This window comes from Vulpes vulpes, chromosome 9, assembly GCF_048418805.1.
Source record: "Vulpes vulpes isolate BD-2025 chromosome 9, VulVul3, whole genome shotgun sequence".
Classification (NCBI taxonomy): Eukaryota; Metazoa; Chordata; class Mammalia; order Carnivora; family Canidae; genus Vulpes; species Vulpes vulpes.
Window position 1 is genome coordinate 100,186,080 of NC_132788.1, and position 23,662 is coordinate 100,209,741.

The 23,662-nt window shown below is 50.4% G+C and overlaps 2 protein-coding genes across 2 annotated transcripts; both read right to left on the reverse strand.

Moving 5' to 3' along the window:
* Positions 1-3: 3 nt before the first annotated feature.
* Positions 4-6,804, reverse strand: SYDE1 (synapse defective Rho GTPase homolog 1). Its single transcript, XM_025989755.2, has 8 exons — positions 6,676-6,804; positions 4,718-5,059; positions 3,972-4,616; positions 3,605-3,819; positions 2,852-2,978; positions 2,483-2,643; positions 1,709-1,934; positions 4-1,410 (listed from the first exon to the last, which is right to left on the reverse strand). The coding sequence occupies exons 1-8, from the start codon at positions 6,761-6,763 to the stop codon at positions 1,007-1,009; spliced, it is 2,208 nt and encodes a 735-aa protein (XP_025845540.2). The 5' UTR covers positions 6,764-6,804; the 3' UTR covers positions 4-1,006.
* A 9,569-nt stretch (positions 6,805-16,373) lies between these two features.
* OR1I1 (olfactory receptor family 1 subfamily I member 1) lies at positions 16,374-17,330 on the reverse strand. The gene has a single exon (XM_025989869.2). The coding sequence runs from the start codon at positions 17,328-17,330 to the stop codon at positions 16,374-16,376; it is 957 nt and encodes a 318-aa protein (XP_025845654.1).
* Positions 17,331-23,662: the final 6,332 nt, after the last annotated feature.

Genomic DNA, 23,662 nt, shown 5'->3' on the forward strand with positions numbered 1-23,662 from the left:
AACTTGTGCATATTGATTTATTGTCCACAAAAATGGAAGTGAGGGAAAGGGGGGAGACAGGAGGGGACCCTACTCTCCCACTGGAACTCTGGGGCCCCCTGAGGCTCCATTCCTGCGGATTTCAGGGTGCCTGGCCACTGCAAACTCTTTCCCCCTCAGAGGCCCCTGAAAGAGCCCCATACACCTGCTCCAGACGTGTCCATGCACACTAGTCCTCACACACAGACACACACGCATGGAGGCAATAAATATGTTCCGTACCAAAGTGCCCCTAGCCTGACATTTCAGGTGGGGCCCCTCCAAAAGGGAGGTCTTGTAAGTGCTGTTTTCTCAGGGATGTGGAGGAAGAACTGGGTAAGGGAAGGGCCAGACTCTGCTATCTCCATTTCCTGGTTTGAGGCAATCATGGGGTTTTCCCTGGAAGAGAGGGTGGGGAAACCAGCTATTTTTCTAAAGGCCCTGGGCTGCTCTTATCCAGCGGGAGCCCGGGGTAGGGGCTTTCCCCCACCCTGCCCCAAGTTGCACCTCATGATAGTCCTTGGACCCTCCAGGGGAGGGAGAAGCAGAGTGCGGTGCTTAAAGCTAATACTGATTTGGTTGGCAGCAGCAAGAGAACTGGGGGGGGGGGGGGGGGGGGGAAGGGGAGGGTGTCTCACCATCCCGGGGTGATGCTCACAGTAACTGGTGTTTCCCTGGAAAAAGGGTGGGGGGCGAGAGAGGCCAGCCCAGCAAGCGGGAGAAGTGCTTTTTGGCAGCAAGGGGAGAGGCCCTTGGTTACTTAGAAAAGATGCCCCCAAAATCTGGTCCCGAAGTCCCCAGTCCCCAGCCTTCGCAACCAGTGTCCCACCACTGAGCACTGGAAACGAGGAATGATTCTCAGCAACCGGCTGGCTGGACACTAGGCAACTCCCCAGCAACCGGGACCGCGGCCCGGGGGGCCAGTCCGGTCCCCTCCGTCGCTGGGGCACCCGGCCCGTGACCGGGGTCCCACCCCTCCCCGCCCGGCTCAGAGGCACACGTTGATCTGCTTGGAGAGCTCTCGCTCCAGGTCCAGGATGAGGGCGTCGAAGTCTTTGAGGTTCAGGTGCGGGTTGAAGGGCGCCTCGAAGTCGTCGTCGAAGTCCGCGGCGCCCGCCGGCTCGCCCGCCTCCTCGTCCTCGTCCTCGCTGTAGCTGCCCGTCACGTGGTCGTAGTCCGGCCCAGACAGAAAGTCCCGCCCGCACGGCAGGAAGTCCCGTCCGCAGACGCTCCAGTCGCCCGCATAGCGGTTACTTGGGGGGCTCTCGGGGCCGCCACGGCCGCGGGGCCGCGCCACCACTTCGGGGCCGGCGAGCGGCAGGTGCAGCGGGGGCTGCCGCTTGGGCCGCAGGTACGGCGCGAGGTCCGGAGGCTCCGGGGGCCTGCGGGGATCTGCGGGGGAAGAGCGGGGCTCGTGATTGGCTGCCGCGCTAACCGGGCCCCGGATTGGCCCGGCGACCTGCCATCGGATCGGGGATGGGGCTTCACTGGCCGAGCCGACCTCTGATGGGCGGGCCCCGAGGCCGGCGTCCGACCGCGTCAAGCAGGGATTGGCTTAGGCTGCCGGGTACCGGATTACTCGGGCCAGGGGGCGTGGCCCGTCTAGTCCGGGGCTCCGATTGGTCGGCTGAGAAAGCATCGCGGCGGCAGCCTGGCCTGGATTGGCGGCGCGGGCCGGGGGCGGGCTCACCTGGCCAGGCCTGCAGCAGGTAGTGCAGCACCTCGATGTGGCGCTTGAAGTCCACTGCGTTGCTGAGGCCCGGGCCAGAGCTGCGGATGCGGGGCCTGGAGGGTGCCTGGCGCGCCGGCAGCAGCACGGGCCCGAAGCACACGGCCAGGTTCTGCGGGGTCATGCGGTTGTGGGCGTGGAAGGAGGAGACCAGGCGCAGGTGGTCCAGGAGAAGCGTCAGCGTGGCCTGAGAGAAGACGGTTGGGAGTCATGAGGCGAGTGAAGCCGGTCCCCTGTCACACCCGAGTGGAGACCAAGGCGGCCCAGAGTGGGGAAACGACAGAGCTAGGGCTTCGGGATTATGGAGGGAAGACTGACGACAAAAGCAATTTGGCTTTGGTGTGGGAGAGCTTGGATTTGGATGGACCCACCCCTCTGTGTATTAGGCAGGGTAGCATTAATCCCGTTTTACAGATGAGGGTATTGAGGCACAGAGGGTCAGTCAGGACTTCTCCAGGATCCCACAGCCAGGAACCTTCCTTGTGGTAGGTGGACAGACCTGTATTCAGAGCCTGCATTTTTGTGATATCCTGGCTGTGCATGCTTGGGGGACTCACTTAACTGCTCTGAGCCTCAGTTTCCGTAGCTATGAGGTGGGGATACTAATAGCACCCACTTTCTAGGGTTGTGACAGTGCCACACGTTCATGCACACTGTGAGCGCAGGGGTGGGTGCAGCACTCTCCTGGTATCAGCCCACTCTTGAGTCCTGCCCTCTCCCACCAGCTCAACTTACCCTCTCCACATCCGGCAGGCAGTTGAGGAGCTCACGGGTGCCCTCAGTGCTAGAGGGGGCCCTGCTTGGGGGTCCTTGGGCCATGGCCTCCAGCACCACCTGATAGAGGGGCTGGGTGATGAGTGGGGTGGGCAACTCCCGAAGATAATCCTTGAGGATGCCTGTGGACACAGGGCCCACTCTGGTCAGGGCAACCCTGGCTTCTGAGCCTGGAGGGTCAGCTGGGGCTGGGAGGGGGAAGAGGAGGACAGGCATAGGAAAGTGAAAGCAAGGCCAGACAGGAAGGGGGCGGACACAGAGGGACCACAGGGACTCCCTTGAGGTGAAGGTTGAATAGGGAGACAGTAGGGGCAGAAGGGGCATGCTGACCAGTGATGACATTGATATCGGGATACAGGTCCTCAGAGAGGCAGACAGCTGCACTGTCCCGCTCAAAGGCATCCCGGAGCTCTTTCTTCACAGCTGCTGAGCCACACAGACGGTACAGCCCCACCACCTGGAGGTGGGGACAGAGAGAGATCTTGCCAGTGCTACAAACTGATCAGGGCTGGGTGGGGTGAGGGGTGGAGGTCTGGGTCAGGGTGGCAGTGGACTGAGGGGTAGGGGCTGACTGTAGCTTGACCAGCTGCCTTCCTGCTCCTGACACCTGTATGGGGCCCCCACCTGGCTGCCTGAACAACCTGGCCCTGTAAACCCTCTGCTTGGATCATTCATCCTGGCACCGCCCTCCTTTGACTCAGGAAATGACTCCCCTTAGCTCACTTGTCACCTCCTCTGGGAAGCCTTTCCTGACTACTCCAACCAGCAAGTCAGGTCCAGCTTTAAACTCTCCCAGCTTCTTCACTATTGTCCCAGCCACAGTGAATTATTGAAATCATGTCTTTTCTCCCAGCTGACTCTGAGCTCCAGAAGGTCTGGGACCAGGTAGTACTAAACAGATGGATGACCTACGCATTCTGGGTTGGGTGCTATGGTCTAGGGGAGCTTCCAGCTTGTCTAAGCTGGGATTGGATTTAGGAGTGTCCCAGGCAGGATGTATGTGTGGGGAAGGCCTGGGCTCTGTGTGCCGAGTGTCCTGGGGTATAGGTCTGAGGGCCAGCTGGGGTGGGGCAGGGGGCTCACCCGAAGCCCTCGGCGCTCAATCTGCCCAACGCACTTCTGGATGATGAGGGGCACTTGGCCGGGGGGCTGTTCCCGTTCCACCAGCAGTGGCAGGGGCAGCCCAAAGACTCGGGGCTCATCTGTGCCTGGGGCTTCCTGCTGCTCTGACAGCGTCAGCTTGGCATACAACAGCCCCTGGGGCTCCAGACGCACGGCCAGTTGCTGGGCCTGGCACCCTGAAGATACAAGGGTATCTGTGGAGTCTGCCCCCACAGGCTTCTATGCCCTGGTCTCCTACTCCAAATCACACCCCCACCTGGAAACTCTGGGGGAAAGGGGGAGCTGAATCCTGTGCCAACCGCCCCTCCCTTGCAGCCATGTATCCTACCTCGGAAGACTGTGGGTAGGAGCACAGTGCCCTGGGCGCAGGGCCGGTGCCTCCGCACACCCGGGTCCCACGCCAGCACCAGTGCCCGCAGCAGCCGGGCCGCCTCGAGTTCTAGGTGGAAGGTGTGGTCCAGCCGCAGGAAGTCTGGTCCCCCCCGCAGTGGCCCTGTTCGGGCCCGGGCCACCCCATCCACCTGCAGTAGGCAGCAGAGGTCTCTTGGGGTGGCCCCAGGTGCCGGCCGCAGACCCCCCAGCCCATACAAGTGTAGGCTGAGGCGGCCCCAGAGTGCGGCAGGGGGTGCTCGGGCTGTTGGGCCCACCTCATAGGGCCGGAAGGCAGTGGGCGACGGGGGCCCTGCTGGGCGCTCTGGTGAGTCACCATCACTGAGGTAACCGGCCCGAGGGCCCCGCGTGGCCCCAGCCCCTGCTGCCCGTCCAGGGGTCCCCACACTGCTGTCCAGGTGGTAACGGCTGATGACGGAGCCCTCGGGGGCGGCCCTCTCACGCTCTCTGCCAGCCCTGGTGCCCCGCAGGCTCAGCCGGCGCCGAAGGTCGGGCAGCTTCTTCATCTTCATGGACAGACGCCTGGCTGGGCCGGGGGACTTCGTGCGGGAGGTTTTGGTGGGGGGGCTGGCAGGGGCTGCGCCTGAGGGAACAGCAGATCTCAGGGTTCAGAAGCCTGGGCTTGGGGTGGGGGTGAAGCTGGTGGGCATCTTGGGGGGCTGGAGGTATGTGGCTAATGCTCACCTTGCGAGGCCGGGCCCTCTGGCTCAGCTGAGCCTGGTTGTGGTCCTGGGGGCTCAGGTGCCAGGGGTCTGGAGTCTTCCTCAGGGATAGGGTTGTACCAAATCTCACCCGCAGGCTCCCCGCTTCCAGGTGCCCTGGGCCCCAAAGCAGCCTCTTCTGGTGGCTTGGCCCCACCCAGCACCCATCGGCGGCTGCTGGGCTCCAGGCTCTGCAGGTAGGCCCCCCGAGCTGGGCTCCGAGATGTCTCAGGGCTCGGGGGCACCTCTGCTCCAGCCTGGGACCCTTCAGGGGCCTGGGGCTCTGGTTCTGGAGGACTGGGCTCCGGGCGCTGGGCTGGACGGCCTGGCAGAGAGCAAGGGGAGTGAGACGCAGCTCCCCCCTGCTACCCCCAGGGCAGCCCCAGCCCTCAGCTCATTCCCTGCAGGGGCCAGGGCTGGGGTGCACACAGTGCTGGCACTCACTCCACATGTTTGTTTGGAATGGGCGGGCACAGGCCAGCAATCTCATTGGTTGCCAGCTTAGAGCCAGCCCCCTCTTAGTCGCTGGGGTCCCAAACAGTGTCCCTCTGCCCTTCTTCAGCTTCGGGGGTCCAGTGGGGTTTCTCCAGACCTGGGCCATGCATTCTCAGCTCTACCTCCCAACTCTGGGTGGGTGGAGCCCGGCCCCCGTCCCTTCCTCCTGGGCGGCTTTGGGCAAGTTGCTTTCCTTCTTTGAGCCTCAGTGCCCTCCCGTTAAATGGGGGGAGGAGGATTCAATGCCCCCCTCCAGGGAGGCATCAGAGAGCTCATTGTGGGGACGGCTTCCTAGGGATCCGGGTGATGGTCGAGCTCAAAGCCTGCAGTGAACCCTGGCTTGCTCCTTTCCGAAGACAGGAGCAGGCACGACAGCTAGGGCTGGGTCCTCCCTTGGCTACAGCACTAACCCCACACCACCTCCTACCCACCCCCCCGCCTGTCTTCCAGACTCTGCCTCCATCCTGGAGTGGGCCCGGTCTCTCAGCCCAGTCCAGATCCCCACAGTCAACGTCTTGGGGCCTCCCCTTTGCTCCATCCTCCCGTCTCTGACATCCTGGGCTGTTTCCTGTCTGTGTTTGTGCGTGGGCACCCCAGTCCCTTCTCTCTGCTCGAGGAACCTTGGGAATCTTTGGGAAGGGCTTGGTGGTGGTGGTGGTGGTGGTGGGGGGGGGTCAGAGCGTGGAGTCGGCAGGCCTCCCTCCTTTAACTCCTTCCTTCCCGGGACTTTCTGACCCACGCTGCTCCCAGTTCCTTAAGGTCTCCTCTTGCTCGCTGGTGGACTCCCTCCTCTGGTCAACTCTTATTTCCAACGCCCTGGGCTCTGTCTCGGGCGTCCCTATTAGTAGTATAGTCCAAAGAGCTGTTTAAGTCACTTAATTGGCTTTGGGCACTGCTCCGTGCCTCAGTTTCCCTGCCCGTATTAAAGGGACAGTTTCCTAGGGCTGCCTAAGGTGGGCGCAGCTGCAGTCACTGGTTAATGGGTGGAAGGGGGCTGGGGGGTGACCACTGTGCCTGATGCACCGCCTCTCTCCCTCCGCTGCAGGAGTTCGCTGCCCATCTGCCATCCCGGGTCTCCAAGGGCGCGGGGTGTCCCCCGGCCTGGGCCCGTTTACCAGCTTCCCAAGTGCTCCTCCCCTCCGCCCTCCAGGCGCTCGGTCTCGGCCCCATTTCCTGTCAGGGGCGAGGCCCCCTCCCGGGCCTCGCCAGGAGCCGCAGCGCTGGCATCCCGGGCCAGGCGCACATAACGGTCCGCGCCCCCTCTGCCCCGCGCCCAGCCCCTTCCTGCCAGGACCCCTGCCCGCTCTCGGCCCCCCGCCCGGGGCCGCAGGGGACTCCGCGGGGCTCCCCCTCGCCCCCCCCAGCCGTCCCGCCTTGGGGCTCCGGGACCCCCTCCCGGGCGGGGCGGGGCTCGGCGCCCCCTCCTCGGCCGCCTCCCCGGCTCACCGCGCTCCTTCGCGTCCGACTTTTTCCGGGGAAGTTTCTCCCGGCCCCGCAGGCGGGAGAAGGTTTTCCTGAGCAGCGGCTCGGCCATGCTGGGGCCCGGGCCGGGCCGAGTGCGCGCCCCGGGCTCCGGCCGCACCGCCCCCCGCCCTCCCCTCCCCGCCCCGCCCGGGCCTCCCCGCCCGCCCCCCGCTCCGCGCCAGCAGGAAGCGCATTCCGGGAATGCTTGGCCCAAACTTTTTTTTTTTTTTTTTTTTTCCCCTTCCCGCGGCCTGAGCGAGCGATGCTGGGAGATGTAGTCGCCCGGGCCGCGTGGGGAGGGGATGGGGGCGCTAGGCTGCCTTCCTCGCTCCACCTGTGCGTATCCCGGCACGGTCCTGGGCCCTCGTCTTCCGTCTTACCCACCCTCTTTACTGAAGGAACACAGCAAGTTCTCTAGGATTTACCTTTAAAGCGCATCCTGCACGTATTCCTCCCCCCACCCCCTTTCCCCGTCTGCTGGTCCAGCCTGGTGCAAGACCTGGCATCACTCCTGTCCATGATACCTCCTCTTCTTGAGTTTCCTGGTTGCCACTCAGCTGCCTCCTCATGTTCCCATCCCTCAATTCCAGTTACTACCGATGTTTAACAGACGTTTTCCAAAACAGTGGTGTAAAAGCCATTTCTTGATACCCACAGATGCTGTGGGTAAGGAATTTGGGCAGGGCACAGCTGACATTGATTGTTCATTCTCCTTGGTTGGAAAGTCTTTGAGGTTTAGGGGTATCTCCACAAATGGGGGGCTGGAATCATCTGCAGACATGTTCACTCATATGGCTTGTAAGTGATCACAGCTGAGGGCTGGGACCTCTTCATAGGCTGTGGACTAGGGCAGCTACGTGGGCCTCCTCCCTGGCCTGGGCTTCCTCCCAGCAGGTCAGTAGTCAGGGAGACCAGGCTTCATACATGGCCACCCAGGACTTGGAAAGTCAGTAAGACTGAAGCGGCATTATTTTTTTCTGACCCAACCTTGGGATTCATGTTGTGTTACTTCTGGCACCCTGATTCAAGAGGAGGGGGCATAGACCCCCCCCCTTCTCAGTGGGTGATGTGTCAAGGTGATCTTGCGAAGAGGATGTGGGATGTGGCCCATCTGGGAAACTTTAACCTGCATCACTCTGTACATTCCATTCTCCAGAGTGGACTTAAAAAGCTGAAGCCAGATTACTGCACACTCCTGCTGTACAGTCTTTCCATGACTGCTCACCCCACCTACAGTAAAATCTAGATTCCTGGTAAGACTTCTAGCCCCATCTCTTCTTGTCTCCATTGCCCACCATGACCTCCACTCTGATCTTCCTTACATCAAACTGTACCTGTCCCAGGCCCCTTCCACATGTTGTCCCCTCTGTCTGGAAAGCCCAGGTTCTTCTGAATTTGCCTCTTTCTCATCCTTTAGTTCCAAAAGCACAGCCTAGGGAGGCTCTCCTTGAGTACCCAACACTGTCCACTCATTATTATCTCATTGTGTTTCATTTCTTTGAATACTGTCACAGCTTGAACTTAAGAGCTCCAGTGCTTTGTTCTAGTTTATCTGCATCCTTGTCTAAACTGGGACTCCACCAGATGCTTGTCCGTCTTGCTCACTGCTGAGTGTTTAGGTAGGAGATCAGGTATCAGGGTCCAGAAGCCTGGATGGAAGGGGGTGGCTAAGAGTCTTGCACAGAGGAGGTTGTGTGTGTTTGTTTATCATGTGCCTCAAAGTGGATCTCTAGTTTTATCCTACTTGGAGTTCATTGAGCTTCTTGGATGTGCAGATTCATATCTTTCATCAACTCTGGTTGGGTTTTTTTGGCCATTATTTCCTCAACTATTTCCTTATCCCTTTCTCTTCTCTCCTGGTATTCCCATTATGCATATGTTAATATGCTTGTTAGCATCCACGGATCTCTCAGGTTCTGTTCACTTATCTTGGATATGTGTTTGGGGGGAGTCAGGCTGGAGAGTGATACGTCCTTGATGTCTTTGAGGGAGCCGCTGACGATGGGGAAGAGGTCAGGGTCAAGACAGCACCTCTTCACAAGTCCCAGGGAAGGGGGGAAAGGAGGAGGGCTCCATCAGGGTATCCCAGCATCTCAGAGAAGCTGGAGGCTGATATGGGGATGAGAGCATCCCTGGCCCCACCCATATCACATCAAATGATTAAAAACCACTCACACACCTCATCCATATTTATTTATTTATTTATTTTTGGTAAACACCTTTGACAGTGTTTCTGTACTTCTGTTGCATTTATTTGGCTACATGGAGCTTATTTAATTCACAGTTGGCTATGATTCTTTCTCAGCAACCTGAAGTTCTTGGTGTTAATAAAATGGTTATGAATATTGAATTTCACATTTTGTACAGTCTGTACAATTATTCATCTGGATTTTGATAGTTGCTGTTTGGATTTAGGAGCCTCTGTGTGTGTGTATTCTCTTTCCCCCAGATGTTCTCACTGGCTCACTGGCTTCAGGCCTGATGTGCTGTATTTATGTGCCTGATAGATAAATCCAGTCCCCAGCAAAATGGGGATTTTTTTTTTAAAAGAAGAAATGCAGGCAGAGGGGGCTGGTGAGGTTTGAGCAGAGCTCTGAACCTCTGTGGCAGACAGTGGGGGTTGGTGTTCATATACCCTAACTCCCTCAACCCTCATGTATATGTTTTGCACTGATGCCCACAGGTTCCCATGGGACTGAGCTCCAGCTGTCTACACTGGAAACTTGAATACCAGTATGCTCTTTACTGACTTCCTTCCTTTCGGCTTCTCACTTCTCCACCTGCCCCCATTCCAGCATTTCTTGGATCACCTCCCAAATAAATTACCTGCACTTGAATCCTTGCCTCAGAGTCAGCTTTTGGGGGACCCCAAATGCAGACATTTTTTCTAGGACTCAGCTTCCTTGTCCATCCAGAAGGAAGAATAACTCCCCCTGTTACCAAGGCTGTTGGGAGTGGGGATAATGGAGGCAGGGCATGTGTCTGTGGGCTAAGCCTCTTTTCTGCCATCTCCTTGGGATCCTTAGTTCCTGGGAATAGAAGATGGAGAAGATCATGGGGAGCAGGCTCCCAGTCCTCCCTCCCACTTTTGTCATTGCCAGTTATCCCTGTGCCCGAGGCTCACCTGCATCAGGCTCTTCCCAGAGAGTGAAGAGGCTCTTGCCTGGCTGGGGGTCTATCCTCAGAGGAGCCAGGGAAGAGGTGGTTGCCCCCAGATGTCCACCAGGGCAGCATCAAGCAGCTAGAGGGAGAGAGGTTGCCAAGTCAGCTTCCAGAGGTGGGATATGGCATCACCTGACAGGCAGTTAGTGGGGCAGCATATCTTGGCCAGAGTCTCCGAGTGGCCCTTAGCAAAGCCCAGCAGGAAAGCTGTGGGGTTGAAGCTGAGGTGCAGCAAAACCTCCAGGCCCCCTGCAGTGCCCTCCTTCCATTAGCTGCAGGTCTGCGGGGCCCTCCTGCTGACCAGGCCCCGGTACATGCCCCAGGACACCTTCAGCAACTGGCCACCAGCAGCCATGCCAAGAACTGCCATGGTGTCCAGCTTGCAGGACCTCTGATTTTCCCAGAGGAAGGGGAGGCAGCCTGGAGAGGGGTGACCAACAGGTCAGCTGGGGCAAGTGGCCAGGGGTGGGCAGGGCCAGGCAGAGACCCCATTTTATTCCTTAGCTCATCCCTTCTCTCTCCCAGATCTCTGGACTCTACTGCACATTCCACAGAAAGGTCTGGCTCCTGACTGGCACCTGGGAGGTAGCCCATAAGCCCTTAGAGTGTCCTACTTGATAAGAATCTCTTTGTATACCTGGGGGCCATGCTAACAATGTGATTTATAGTGGGGGGCTTTGGGCCACACTGTGTCAACTTAACCTGGAGGGTACAGAGATTGAGTAGCCAAGGTTAGCCACATGGGCGGTCAGCTATGTCTATGTGGCTGTTGTGGGCTGAATTGTGTCTATACCAAATTCATATACTAAAGCCCTAACCCTCCGCCTACCCCCAAGTTCCTCAGGATATGGCTGTATCTGGAGATAGGGCCTTTAAATAGTGATTAAATCAAGGGAAGTCTTTAGGGTGGGCCCTAATCCCGTATGACTGGTGTCCTCATGGGTAGAGGACATTTGGACACAGGATGTGTGTGGACATAAGGGAGATCATATGACAGTACAGAAGATGGCCATCGACCAGCCAGGGAGAGAAGCCCCAGAAAGAACCAATCTTGCCGATGCCTTGATCTCAGACTTATGGTCTCTAGAGCTGTGAGAAAATAAATTTGTCTTGTTTAAGCCACACCATCTGTGATGTTTTATTATGGAGGCATATACTCCCTGGTTGGCAGTAGACCCTGTGTGTGGTCGAATGTCATTGCTGGGCAAATTAAGTGCTGTCTACATGGATCTGCAGGAAGGGGACAACTGGTCCCCTGGTGGCTGGTCCCTTCTGCCCATGTGCCTTTTACCTTTGCTGATTTTAATCTGTATCCTTTCCCTGTAACGAACTGTGAATATAACCATTTTGCTGAGTTCTGTTGACTCCTTCTAGTGAATCACTGAACCTGAGGGTGGTCTTGGGGACCTCCCACAGCACAAGTTCACAGAGATAGGAGTGACTCCCCAAATCCCTAGCAAATGTACATTTGGGAGTAGGAGCTTCCCCTCTAGGACCTCAGGCTGAAGCCTTACTGCATCCTTCCTCATGCCTTGTTGGATGTGGCTTTCTTTTCTACCAGCTGATCCACCTTTTGCCCCCCCCCCCCCAGAGCCCTACATGGGGCTGCAATGTGGCCTTGGTCGAGTCACTCATCTGGGAGGCCATCCAGCATGGTGGAGGGAGGGGTCAGGTTTTCGGGTCACACTCCACTGGATTGGAATACTCACTGTGTCCTGATCTAGCATATAGCCTTGGACGTCACTTTCCTTTTCTGAATCTCAGTGTCTGTCTCCAAAATTGCTTTGAATCACCCTATAAAATCCTATGTACATCGAAGGAAGTGGTATTGTGCTTTAATGGTGGCCAGGGTCACTCTGCTGCACTCTTCAGATCCGGATAAATGGGCTCAAGCCCCTTCCAACATCCTTGCTGAGATTTTGGAGAATTACTAGATGATTATTTTCTCATGGTCTCCTGTTATTGCTGAATTAAATATTCTCATGCTGAGCTTGCTCTTCCTGGTCTCTAGGATGAGAGGAAGGCTCCTCTCCTTGATTTCACCAAGGTTCCTGGGTGTATGTCAGGCTTTACGGAGGCTGGGGAGGCAGGAGAGTTTACAGTGTGTACACAGCAACCTTATTTTGACTGTTAGCTGTCTCTGTTGTTACCCAGCCTACTCCTAGGGTCTTGCCATTCATTGCCTCCCCATTCATTCATTTGTTCATTCATTCATTTGTTCATTCATTTGTTAAGTCAACAAATATATTTTAAGTGGCTGCTGTATGGAGTTGGGCAAGATAAGCAAGAAAACAATCTCTCAGCTCACAGTTAAGTGGGTGAAATAGACATTCATCAGAGAATCACACAAATGATTATAAAATCACTGATGTGATGAGTTGAATGAGGAATAGTGAATGTGTAGCTACCTGATATAACTGAGGTAGGGAGGGGGTGAGAGGCTTCTGTGAGGAAGTGGGGTTTGCCTTGAAATCTCAAAGCTGAGGAGGCATTAGCAGATGCAAAGATCCTGTGGCACCATCCATCCCTTCATTTTTTTGGTGCTGGGTTTTGGCCAATTTCACTTCTCACTCTTTGGTCCCTGTTGGTCTCTCTGCTTCTTGTTACTTCCATCCATGTGTACCAGGGTTTGCTAACTAGAGCCTGTGGGCCAAATCCGGCTCTTGAGCTATGAACTATTTTTAAAAATTTTAAATGGTTGGAAATGAATTAGAAGAAAACATTTCATAAGCTACTTCTGATAATTTTGATAATTAAAACTTTAAGCCTAAGGTCCGTTTTTTTAAATGGTTGGAAATGAATCAAAAGGAAACATGTCATAAGTTACTTTTGATAATTTTGATAATTAAAACTTTAAATCTAATGTCCGTGAAGGGAGTCTTGGTAACCATAGGATTACTGTGTCCAGTAATATGTGATGTTAGACAGCTCACATTGGATGGCAGATTTTAGACAGGATTTTCTGTTTCTCAAATTAATTAATTTTTTTCCTAATTGATCCTGGAGCTCAGGAAGATGATACAGAAGGTGAAAACTTTCTCCTCATTTCCTCTTGATGGGTAACAGTTGAAATATTTTGGTAGTTGAAATATTTGGCAATCCGCATTGCCAGGTAGCTAAATTAGAAGAGGTAAGTATGTGGGAATGTTTCTGGGGTGGGTGGAGAAAAGGAGTGAATATAGGCCAGTCACTAAAACTCAAACAGCCAGATCCATTTTGGCAATATATTTTACTTTCTTAAAAAAAAGTTACATGCTATATTTTACCACTACAATTTGGGGGAGAGAAGCGCATGGAAGGAAGGTATTCGTTGAGAATATTTCTGAATCATTTTGATGGTGTCAACACATTTTTTAATGCAACAGTAAAGAAGGACTATTTTCATGACATGGTAGAATAATATGAAATTCAAGTTTCAGTTTCTAATCCTTGATGTATTGTCTATGGAAGCCACAATAGACAATACATCCATTGTGACAGAGACTGTATGATCTATAAAGCTGATAATTACTATCTGGCCATTTGGAAAGTTTTCTGACCCCCAATCCATGGTATGATTCATCAGTGGATTCATTCTGAATCACAGGCCTTCTCTATATCTTTGCTTAATGTCATGGTGTCCTCTGCCCTGTGGAGCAGTCCCAGTGGTGACTGACTACTGCAGTCCTCCATGAGGTCCCACACATCCCACTCCCCACGCTGTGGGCTGGGGACACACCTCTCCGTGATTCCTTTGAATACCCCAGGCTCCATCCCACCACAAGAACTTTGCACATGCTGTGCCTCCCAGGGGAGGATCCCACCTACTTTGTAACTGGGCCAGCTTACAGCCAGGATAAATGTTTCTGAAAAAGAGCTTTAAATCCGCTTTGTGAAACGGCACTATCGCCACCTGGTGGCCATGTCCTCAAGCTGTAGCCACAATTCTTTCAAAGATGGTGTGATCTTTGGACCTTTCTCTCCAGGACTGTGTTTAAGGCAGGGAAAAATCGAAAATGTTTATCGAAAAATGCCCTAGATCTGGTTCTCCTGAACCGAAGGCCTATTTGGGTCCCACATCTCTACAACCCTCCATTCCATCCCGCACCTATCTCTGTGATCCCCAAACTTTAAGGCTCATAGAAACCCCATGGGTTGCTGTTAAAATCATGATTTAGTGGTTTGGGATGGTGTCTGAGTCTTCATTTCTAGCAAACTCTCCATGATGCTGATGCTTCTGGTTCATGGATCTACTTGGGTATCAGTCTATTTTTTCTATAGAAAAGGGGTCAGCAAACTCCTTCTGTAGAGGGTCAGATAGTAAATATTTTAGGCTTTGTGCACCATAGAGTCTCTTTCAAGATTATTCAACTCTGTTCTGTGGCTTGAAATCAGTCATAGATGATACATCAATTAATGGATGTGGGCGTGTTCCCATAAAACTTTATGAGCACTAAAATTAGAATTTTATATAATCAATCTGTCATAGAATAGTCTTATTTTATTTTTTTCCCCAACTATTTAAAAATATAAAAACTACTCTTAGCTCACAGGCCATACAAAAAACAGGCTGTGGGCTGGATTTGGCCCAAGGGTCCCTGTTTGCAAATCCCTGCTTTAGGCACCAACTTCTAGACAGTATGGTGTGATGTTAAGACCTGGGCTTTGAGATGGGTCTTTTGTTTGAACTTTGGCTATCACTTAGTAGCAGCTTCATTTTTCAAGCTTCAGCTTCCTTATGTGTAAAATAAGAACTTATATCACCTAACTTGTAGGGTTGTTGTTTAAAATATAATGAGATAACACATACAAACAGCTTAGCACTGTGCTGGGCATGCTATATATCTCATTATTGTCATCACACTGAGACACTGAGAAAATGGATTCAGAAAATGAATCTATGCAATTTAAACCCCTCATGTTTTCCTCCAGCTGTAGCCCAGACTCTCTTAACCATGACACACAGTGAGTCATGGACTTGAGGAGATGTGTCTGTGTGTGGTCTTTGCATGATGCCAGCTCTTCTAAACTTGCTGTACTCATTTGCTAGGACTGCCATAACAAAGGACCACAAACTGGATTAGAGAGTTATTGTCTCATGTTTCTAGGGGATAGAAGTCTGAAATCAGATGTCAGCAGGGTTGGTTCCTTTCGGGGACTGTGAGGGAGGGTCTGTTCCATGCTTCTGTCCTGACTTCCGGTGGTTTGCTGGCAGTCTCTGGTGTTCCTTGGCTTGTAGAACCATCACTTCCAACTCTGCCTGCATCTCCACACGACATTCTCTTTTTTTTTTTTTTTTAATTTTTTTATTTATTTATGATAGTCACACAGAGAGAGAGAGAGAGGCAGAGACACAGGCAGAGGGAGAAGCAGGCTCCATGCCCTGGGAGCCCGACGTGGGATTCCATCCCGGGTCTCCAGGATCACGCCCTGGGCCAAAGGCAGGCGCCAAACCGCTGCGCCACCCAGGGATCCCATCCACACGGCATTCTCATGGTGTGTCTGTGTCCATGTCCAAATTCTCCCTTTTGATAAGGTTGGCAGTCATATTGGATCAGGAGCCATCCTAATGACCTCATTTTAACTTGATTACCCCTGTAAAGACCCTATTTTCATGTAAGGTCACATTCTGAGGTTCTGGGAAGTTAGACTTTGACACATCTTTTTTGAAGGGTGAAATTCACCTCCCAGCACTAACTTTCCAGGCATTCCAGTCCATCCTATCTGGCTTGTTTTGATTGGGCTTTTAGAATCATATTGGGTTTGAAGTCAGGTGATGGGCATCACAGAAAACACATGGGCTCTGCAGCCTCTCCAGGGCCTGTGTCCTCAGACTGAGGTCTGTGTACTCCCTGCATCAAGGCCACCTGGGAGCTTGTTAAAAAGGCAGATTCTAGGGTTCAGTGCCAGACTGCTGAATCACAATCCCTGGGAGCCAGATGTTGTTGTCTCTTATGATCCAATGCATGGGAGGTGGGGAAGGTGCACACGGGAGGCCCATTGATGACATTGATCCCTATTCAAAGTCATGGCCACAAAAGGTGGCCAGAGAGTCCCTGTGAGACCGAGGCTGGTGGCTGCTGAAGTGAATAATACGTGAGCTAATCTCAACAGATGCTTCCACTGTCCTTCTCCAGGTCACTTAGGAAGCATGGTGACGTAACTGGCTAATATGTGTTGTCTTTATCAATATTAAAATGGTCCAGCCGATCTTTTGTTCAACTAGTATTACCCACATGGCAATCCCATAAGCCGAATACCCCAGAGAGGGCCAATTTAAGACTATTTTGAAGTCTTCTGATCTTCACGGGGAAGATAAATCATGGAAGAAAATGTGTGCCTCTCCCTTTGGGTTACCACAGCTTTTTATTCATCTTTTGTGACACATTTATCAAGTTGCACCATAATGATTTATTTACACATCTCTATCCCCCCACTCAATTCTGAACACCTTGAGGGCAGTGATGGGATGTATCTCCGTGTTCTCACCACCCAGCAGTGGTTCTGGAACAAGCTAAGTGCCCAACAACTGTTCTGTCCTAGGACTGAGAGGAGACTGCTTTGCCGACAAGCTTCTTCAGGGCTGCCTTCATGTCCTTGTTCCTTAGGCTGTATATAAAGGGGTTCAACATGGGGATGACCACCCCACACATCAGGGCAGCTGACTTGTCCTTCTGGGAAGAGGCAGGCGATGTGGGCTGCAAGTACACAGCAAAGATGGTGCCATAGAACAGTGACACCACAGTGAGGTGTGAGCCACAAGTGGAGAAAGCTTTCCACTTGCCCTGAGCAGAAGGGATCTTGAAGACTGTCCAGAAAATGCAGGTGTAAGAGAGGAGGATGCATGAGAGAGGACTGATGCCCATGATAATGCCAAAAGCAAAAATCACCAGCTCGTTGGTGTGCGTGTCAGAGCAGGAGAGCTTCAACAAGGGCATGAGATCACAGAAGAAGTGAGGGATTTCAGAGCCAGCACAGAAGGTCAGTTGAGCCATGAGGCAGGTGTGCACGAGTGACTGGAGATTGGTGATCAGCCATGGCACCCCAACCAGCAACCCACAGACACATGGGCTCATGATGACTGAGTAGCGTAGAGGGTGGACAATGGCCACAAACCGGTCAATGGCCATCACAGCCAGGAGGAAGCTATCCGTGGTCCCGAACAGGTGGAAGCTGTACATCTGAGCAAGGCAGCCCACAAAAGATATAGCCCGGTTCTGGGTCCAAAGGTTCACCAGCATCTTGGGCACAGTGGTGGAAGAGAAGAAGGTATCGACGAGGGACAGGTTGGAGAGGAAGAAGTACATGGGCGTGTGGAGGTGGGAGTCTGTGATGATGGCCAGGACGATGAGCAGGTTCCCAAAGATGGTGACCAGGTACACAGAGAGGAAAAGTCCAAAGAGGAGAGTCTGATGCTCTGGTTTTTCTGTGAGTCCCAGAAGGAGGAATTCTAAGACTACTGTTTGGTTTTTTTGGTTTTTTGGTTCCGTGAACATCCTGTGTCTACAACAAAGGAAAAAGGGGGAGAGGAAAGCAACATAAAGCTGGGAATCAGAGATGGAGGTCCAGTCCTGGTCCCCTACAAAGATTGCAGAGTTCTGTGAAGATTTGTGGGTTCCTGTTTCTCCCCAATGAACCCATCCATGCTGGAGATGGTTTGCATCTCAAAAACCTACCTCAGTTTTTTTTTAATAATAAATTTATTTTTTATTGGTGTTCAATTTGCCAACATACAGAATAACACCCAGTGCTCATCCTGTCAAGTGCCCCCCTCAGTGCCCGCCAACAAGTCACCCCCCCCCGCCCTCCTCCCCTTCCACCACCCCTAGGTCGTTTCTAACTCAGTTGTTTAAAGACAACTTAGATATTACCCATGAACATCTTTGTGTTTTCAGTGGGGCAAATCTTCACAGAAAACAAAACTAAGCTGAATTAAACCGAAACTGAAACCGAAACCCAGCACAGGGAAAGGAAACCTGATCAGCCTCTTTTCTTCCTTCTCTTCCTTTCCCTTTATCTTTCTCTCTTTTCTCCTCTCCCTCCATAATTTTGATACAATTTTAGCATCCATGATACATTTCAAGCATCCATGTCAAGTTACAATTGACATGATACAATTTTAGCATCCATGTCAAGTTAATGACCAAGGATACTAGGACAGATAACACTCTTCTCTGCTTCCAATGATCACCAAATTTATTAGGGGGACTTTATGATCTTCTATTGTGTCATCACTACAGTAAAACCCCTCTCATCTGTTGTGAGACAGCAACCAACATATGCTCAGGAGGAAAATAAAACCATGGATGAACACAGAAAGCTGGTTAAGTGGAGATTTTGTTTTATTGTTTTATATGTATTTTTTTATTGGGGTTCGATTTGCCAACATATAGCATGACACCCAGTGCTCATCCCATCAAGTGCCCTCCTCAGTGTCTGTCACCAGTCACCCCATCTCCCACCAGCTTCCCCTTCCACTACCTCTTGTTTATATCCCAGAGTTGGGAGACTCTAGTGTTTTGTCATCCTCTCTGATTTTTCTAAGTGGAGATTTTAAAGAGAACTTTCATGATAAAGAGTAATATCTGGGCAGCCCGGGTGGCCCACGGTGTGATCCTGGAGACCCAGGATCAAGTCCCACGTCTGGCTCCCTGCATGGAGCCTGCTTCTCCCTCTGCCTGTGTCTCTGCCCCTCTCTCCCTCTCTCTGTGTCTCTCATGATAAATAAATAAACTCTTTTTTAAAAAAGAGAATAATATCTGAAGTTTTAAAGCTAATGGTATTTTGAAAGTATATTTGGCCATTAGCAGTAGCTTTCGAGGACAAAAGTGTTATATTTTCTCATGTTCTAGAGAGGCTATCACTAGTAACTGGAACAGTTTTGCACTGTACATAACAGTGTATTTTACATAATAAAATACACATTGTTATAATGTGTTAAACAGCTGTTTAAGAGGTTTTCAAAATAAAACTCTCAGACACAGCCTGGATTGTTCAAAGTAACGCCTATTTGATGGGAAGCAAAGCGCTATGTGCTTATTTCTGTAGGTAATATGACAAGAAAAGTGAGTTTATAAAAGAAGACCCTGATAGGAACTGATATTAAAACAGTGACCAGTGTGAGAGCAACATTTAAAGAAATGCCCACATAGGCATGTTGTGTTAATATTCTCATTGACCCATTTAACACTGCTAATGGGTATGACCCCAGTTTTATTTCCCCATGGATTTAGAAAGCATTTTGGAGTTCATCCTAGGCCATTTTAATCTTCAGAGTCAGAGGTGACTTTTGAGCTCCTCTCTGCTTTGGCTTCAGCACTTTGGGACTTAGGAGCAGTGTCATGTCAAAATCCCAAAGAAAGCATATGTTTATCTGATCCACACGAGGCCACCAAAGCCTGGTTTCATTTGCCATTAAGTCTCCAACTCCTGGAGTGCATAGTGATTTCCCCTTTCACTTATTTATAGAGTGTGTTAAGTGCCACATATTTCTTTTTTTTTATAAATTAATTTTTATTGGTGTTCAATTTACCAATGTACAGAAAAACACCCAGTGCTCATCCCGTCAAGTGCCCCCCTCAGTGCCCGTCACCCATTCCCCCCCACCCCCCGCCCTCCTCCCCTTCCACCACCCCTAGTTCGTTTCCCCGAGTTAGGAGTCTTTATGTTCTGTCTCCCTTTCTGATATTTCCCACACATTTCTTCTCCCTTCCCTTATATTCCCTTTCACTATTATTTATATTCCCCAAATGAATGAGAACATACACTGTTTGTCCTTCTCCGATTGACTTACTTCACTCAGCATAATACCCTCCAGTTCCATCCAAGTGCCACATATTTCTTTTATGATATGTGGATGATATAGAAAAAGCCCCACATGGCATGACTCACCAAGTTTTTATAAAACTTCTATAATGAATCTTTTCAGCAAAGAGAGGATCTTCTTTAATTCATTGTTTACCTGGTTAAGTTCCCATGACTTAAAGGTAATTTCCAACAAGAACACAACAGAGGGGTTTAGTGACCATATCTGTAGAGTGTTGAGCCTTTTTCTTTCTTCTATGTTTTTTAAGATTTATTTATTTATTTCATAGAGAGAGTGAACTAGGGGGCAGAGCAGAGGGAGAGGGAGAGAGAGATACTCAAGCAGATTCTACATTGAGCACAGAGCCTGACACAGGACTTGATCTCAAGACCCATGAGATCACGACCTGATCCAAAACCGAGAATTGGGCACTTAACTGACTGTGCCACCCAAGCGTCCCAAGTGTTGAGCCTTCTTAGGAGCTACAGGTCTCTCAATATCCACAAGAGGGAGATTGTGTTGGCTGCATCTGACAATGAGGAGCCAGGCTGACAGTGAGGGGCGTCAGCTTGCAACTGCTCCATTTCCCATCTGGACAGATTTATTTTTATTCTCTCACACGCCATTGCTTCTCTGAGTATGCTTCATGAGGAGAGGCATCTCAAAGCTAAACTGTGCTGTCAACACTTGCTAGGGAAAACTATTCAATCACGAGCATCTAAAATTATCATCATTCTGCCTTCCAAGGAATGCTGGTCTCCAGAAAGATTTAAGGTTAGCTGAAGTAGGATCAGGATGCATTTGAGAGGACACAGTAGGTAGATAGGTGTGTATAGGAAAGGCTATCCGTGCTCTGAGCTCTTGTGAGAACAAGGGGAGGGATGCAAATATCTGCCACGAGGAGCAGGATCCCTGGAGGTAGAGGAGGTGTCGAAAGGGGATTTTTAGGAAGGGCAGCAGTATAATCTCCTCCTTGGTAACCTCAAGAGATCTCTAGCCAAACCTTCTACTACTTTCCATGATTTTTCAGAGTTCCATTTGAAGCTTTGTAAGGTGATGCTCAGGTTCCTCTGGCTGCATATGCTTTGAGAGTCCCCTCCTGGCAACATATTTGCACTTGGTTGTTTTCATGAAGTCCTTGGTTGTACTAAAGTAATGGTTCTCAACCATGAGTTGCATCAATGTCTCCTAGAGGGCTGGAGCTATGCCCCAGAGTGTCTGGGGTGGGGCTTGAGAATCAGCACTTCTACAAAGTTTCCAGGAATGCTGCTGCTGCTAGCAGGGGGACCACATCTAGAGAACCACCACCCATAGTGGAAAGATCTGTTTTTCAATTGCTTCCATTTGTGCTGGTGTCTCTCCACTATAGAGCCTGACTGTTCTTCTCATGATCTACTACAGAGGGTGTGGCCTCTATGCCCTCTATACACTCAGAGGTTGTAATACTGGTCTAAGATACTTCTCTCTCTTTGTGCATCCAGAAAGGAAAGGGTTTCCTCTTTCCCAGTCCCATTCAGCTCGCTCTGCTTCCCCATCCCTTGCTGACTTACCAGGATGATATCACCAACAGGATGGTCCTGGTGAACCTCCTTCTCTACTGACTTCCAGGGGATCTTGAGGTCAGTGGTAAGCCCTCAGGAAGGACAAAGGGAGACCACTCAAACGATGATGGCTGGAGAGAGTCTGATGTCTGTAGTGGGGAATGATGTGTTCGCCCCAGCCTGGGGCAGATGAGCGGGGGGCCAGGGACACAGTAGGATATTTACAGTTTGGAGGCTCTTGGGGACTCTATCCTCAAGGCTCCTTGTTAAGAAAGAAAATGCTAGTTGTTTTGCTTCTAGTCTTGCCACTTGTGGCCTATTCTCTAGGGTATGTGCACTCTGAGATGAGGGAGGAGTGAGGAGACGGAAAAGTCACCAGGGATTAGCCCTCACAGAACACTCCCCCACCAAATCTTCTCCCAGCCCAGACTGAGCCTCATGGTAGTTGCTGGGCAGGAACTCCTCCAAACCTCCACTCATATGCCTGAATCAATGTCCTTTCATTCATTCCATCATGATGGGAATTCCATGAGGGAGAGAATTTATGCAATTGGGTTCATTGAGGAAAGCTCCTAGAAAGTCAGAAAAGTCAATAAAGTCAAATGAATGAATTTATCAAACACTTCCTGGTCCCCTGCCACAGGTCAGGTGCTGTGCTTGACACTGGGACTTCAAACCACATCCTTGTTAAAAATACCTTCCTGTCAGCCACACAAAGGGTTCAGTCTTTATTAACCCTACCAAATGCACTTTGCATGGAGATTAGGGAATTTCTGTTCTATTCTTGCCACTAATGTTGATGAGCCTTTGTTGGGGTGCTCACCTTATAACCCCATTTTCTGCTCCCCTATATCCTGGGATCCTTTTATTTTTACCTTCTCCTCCATTGGCTTTCTGTTGTCTTTAAAAATTTTACCTTTTAAATGTGTTAATACTCACTCTTGGTTAAGAAAATAGTAATGCAGTGCAGTAATGAAACGCTGTCCCCCAGTCTAGGTCCCCATGCCTCCGGTTCTGAATCCCGTAGTGGATTGCCCCATTAATTATTTCTTATGTAACCTTCCAGAGTCTCTTTACACACACACACAAACACAAGCACACTTATTCTCCCCTCTTTGTATACATAAAATACCATACTATAATAGTGTTCTGTGTCTTGCATTTCTTGCTTAATTTATTTTTTTGGCATTTTTCATTAGTTCCAGAGATAGAATTTAGTAATTCATCAGTTGTATACAACACCCAGTGCTTATCTTCTTTCCCTTATTTAATTTATTTTGGTGGTATTATATTCGTATCCTTAATTTTTTACAGCTCTTTTAAAAAATAATACATTTATTTTTTATTGGTGTTCAATTTGCCAACATACAGAATAACACCCAGTGCTCATCCTGTCAAGTGCCCCCCTCAGTGCCCATTACCCATTCACCCCCACCCCCCGCCCACCTCCCCTTCCACCACCCCTAGTTCGTTTCCCAGAGTTAGGAATCTTTATGTTCTGTCTCCCTTTCTGATATTTCCTAGGGAATAGAAGAGAAGGGAGAAGAAATTTTTTATAGCTCTTTATTTCTCCTCGAGTAGATAGTGCCATCAATTTTCTTTTGATGAATGTTTCTAGTCTTTGTTAAAATGAATACTTTGTATACATATGATTTCACACTATGGCTCTGTCACATTCATCATGTTATATTAATTGAATCACACAGAATATAGGTTTTGATAAAGCTTGGCTTTTTACACTTAGCATAATATTATTGAGATTCAACCAAGTTGTTGCATGTATCAGTAGTTCTTGTCTTGGGGATCCCTGGGTGGCTCAGCGGTATAGTGCCTACCTTTTGGCCCAGGGTGCGATCCTGGAGTCCTGGGATCTAGTCCCATGTCGGGCTCCCGGCATGGAGCCTGTATCTCCCTCCTCTTCTGTCTCTGCCTCTCTCTCTCTCTCTGTCTATCATAAATAAATAAATAAATAAATAAATAAATACATAAATAAATAAACAAATCTTAAAAAAATTAGTTCTTGTCTTTTTATAACTAAGTAGTATCCATGGTGTATATGAACTGTAATTTGTTTTCCAGTTATTCACCGAAGATTAATTCCAATTTGGTTATTACAAATAAAGCTGTTTTGAGCATTCATGTGCAAGTTTTTGTGTGAACATATGGTTTCATATCTCTGAGAGTATGAGTGCTGGGTTGTATACGCAAAGTTTAAATTTTTAAGAAACTATATAGGTATTCATATATATATGTTTTATATAGACATATTTATAAGATACTATATATAAAACTGTATTTTATCCATTATCTATCTATCTATCATCTATCTATCTATCTATCTATCATCTATCTATCTATCTTATCATCATCATCATCATCATCTATATCTATCATCTATCCATCCATCATCTCCAGTACCCCAGAGTCCCTTTATGACTCCACATTCTCATTCAGGTCTTCTCCTCAAAGATAACTTCTTTTC

Excerpts from the sequence above, each read along its gene's own strand:
- SYDE1 (XM_025989755.2), bottom strand. The coding sequence starts at position 6,763 with ATGGCCGAGCCGCTGCTCAGGAAAACCTTCTCCCGCCTGCGGGGCCGG. Across the intron at positions 4,617-4,717 it reads AGAGGGCCCGGCCTCGCAAG|GCGCAGCCCCTGCCAGCCCC; the intron begins GTGAGCATTAGC and ends CTGTTCCCTCAG. Across the intron at positions 2,979-3,604 it reads TTGAGCGCCGAGGGCTTCGG|GTGGTGGGGCTGTACCGTCT; the intron begins GTGAGCCCCCTG and ends CCCCACCTCCAG.
- OR1I1 (XM_025989869.2), bottom strand. The coding sequence starts at position 17,330 with ATGTTCACGGAACCAAAAAACCAAAAAAACCAAACAGTAGTCTTAGAA.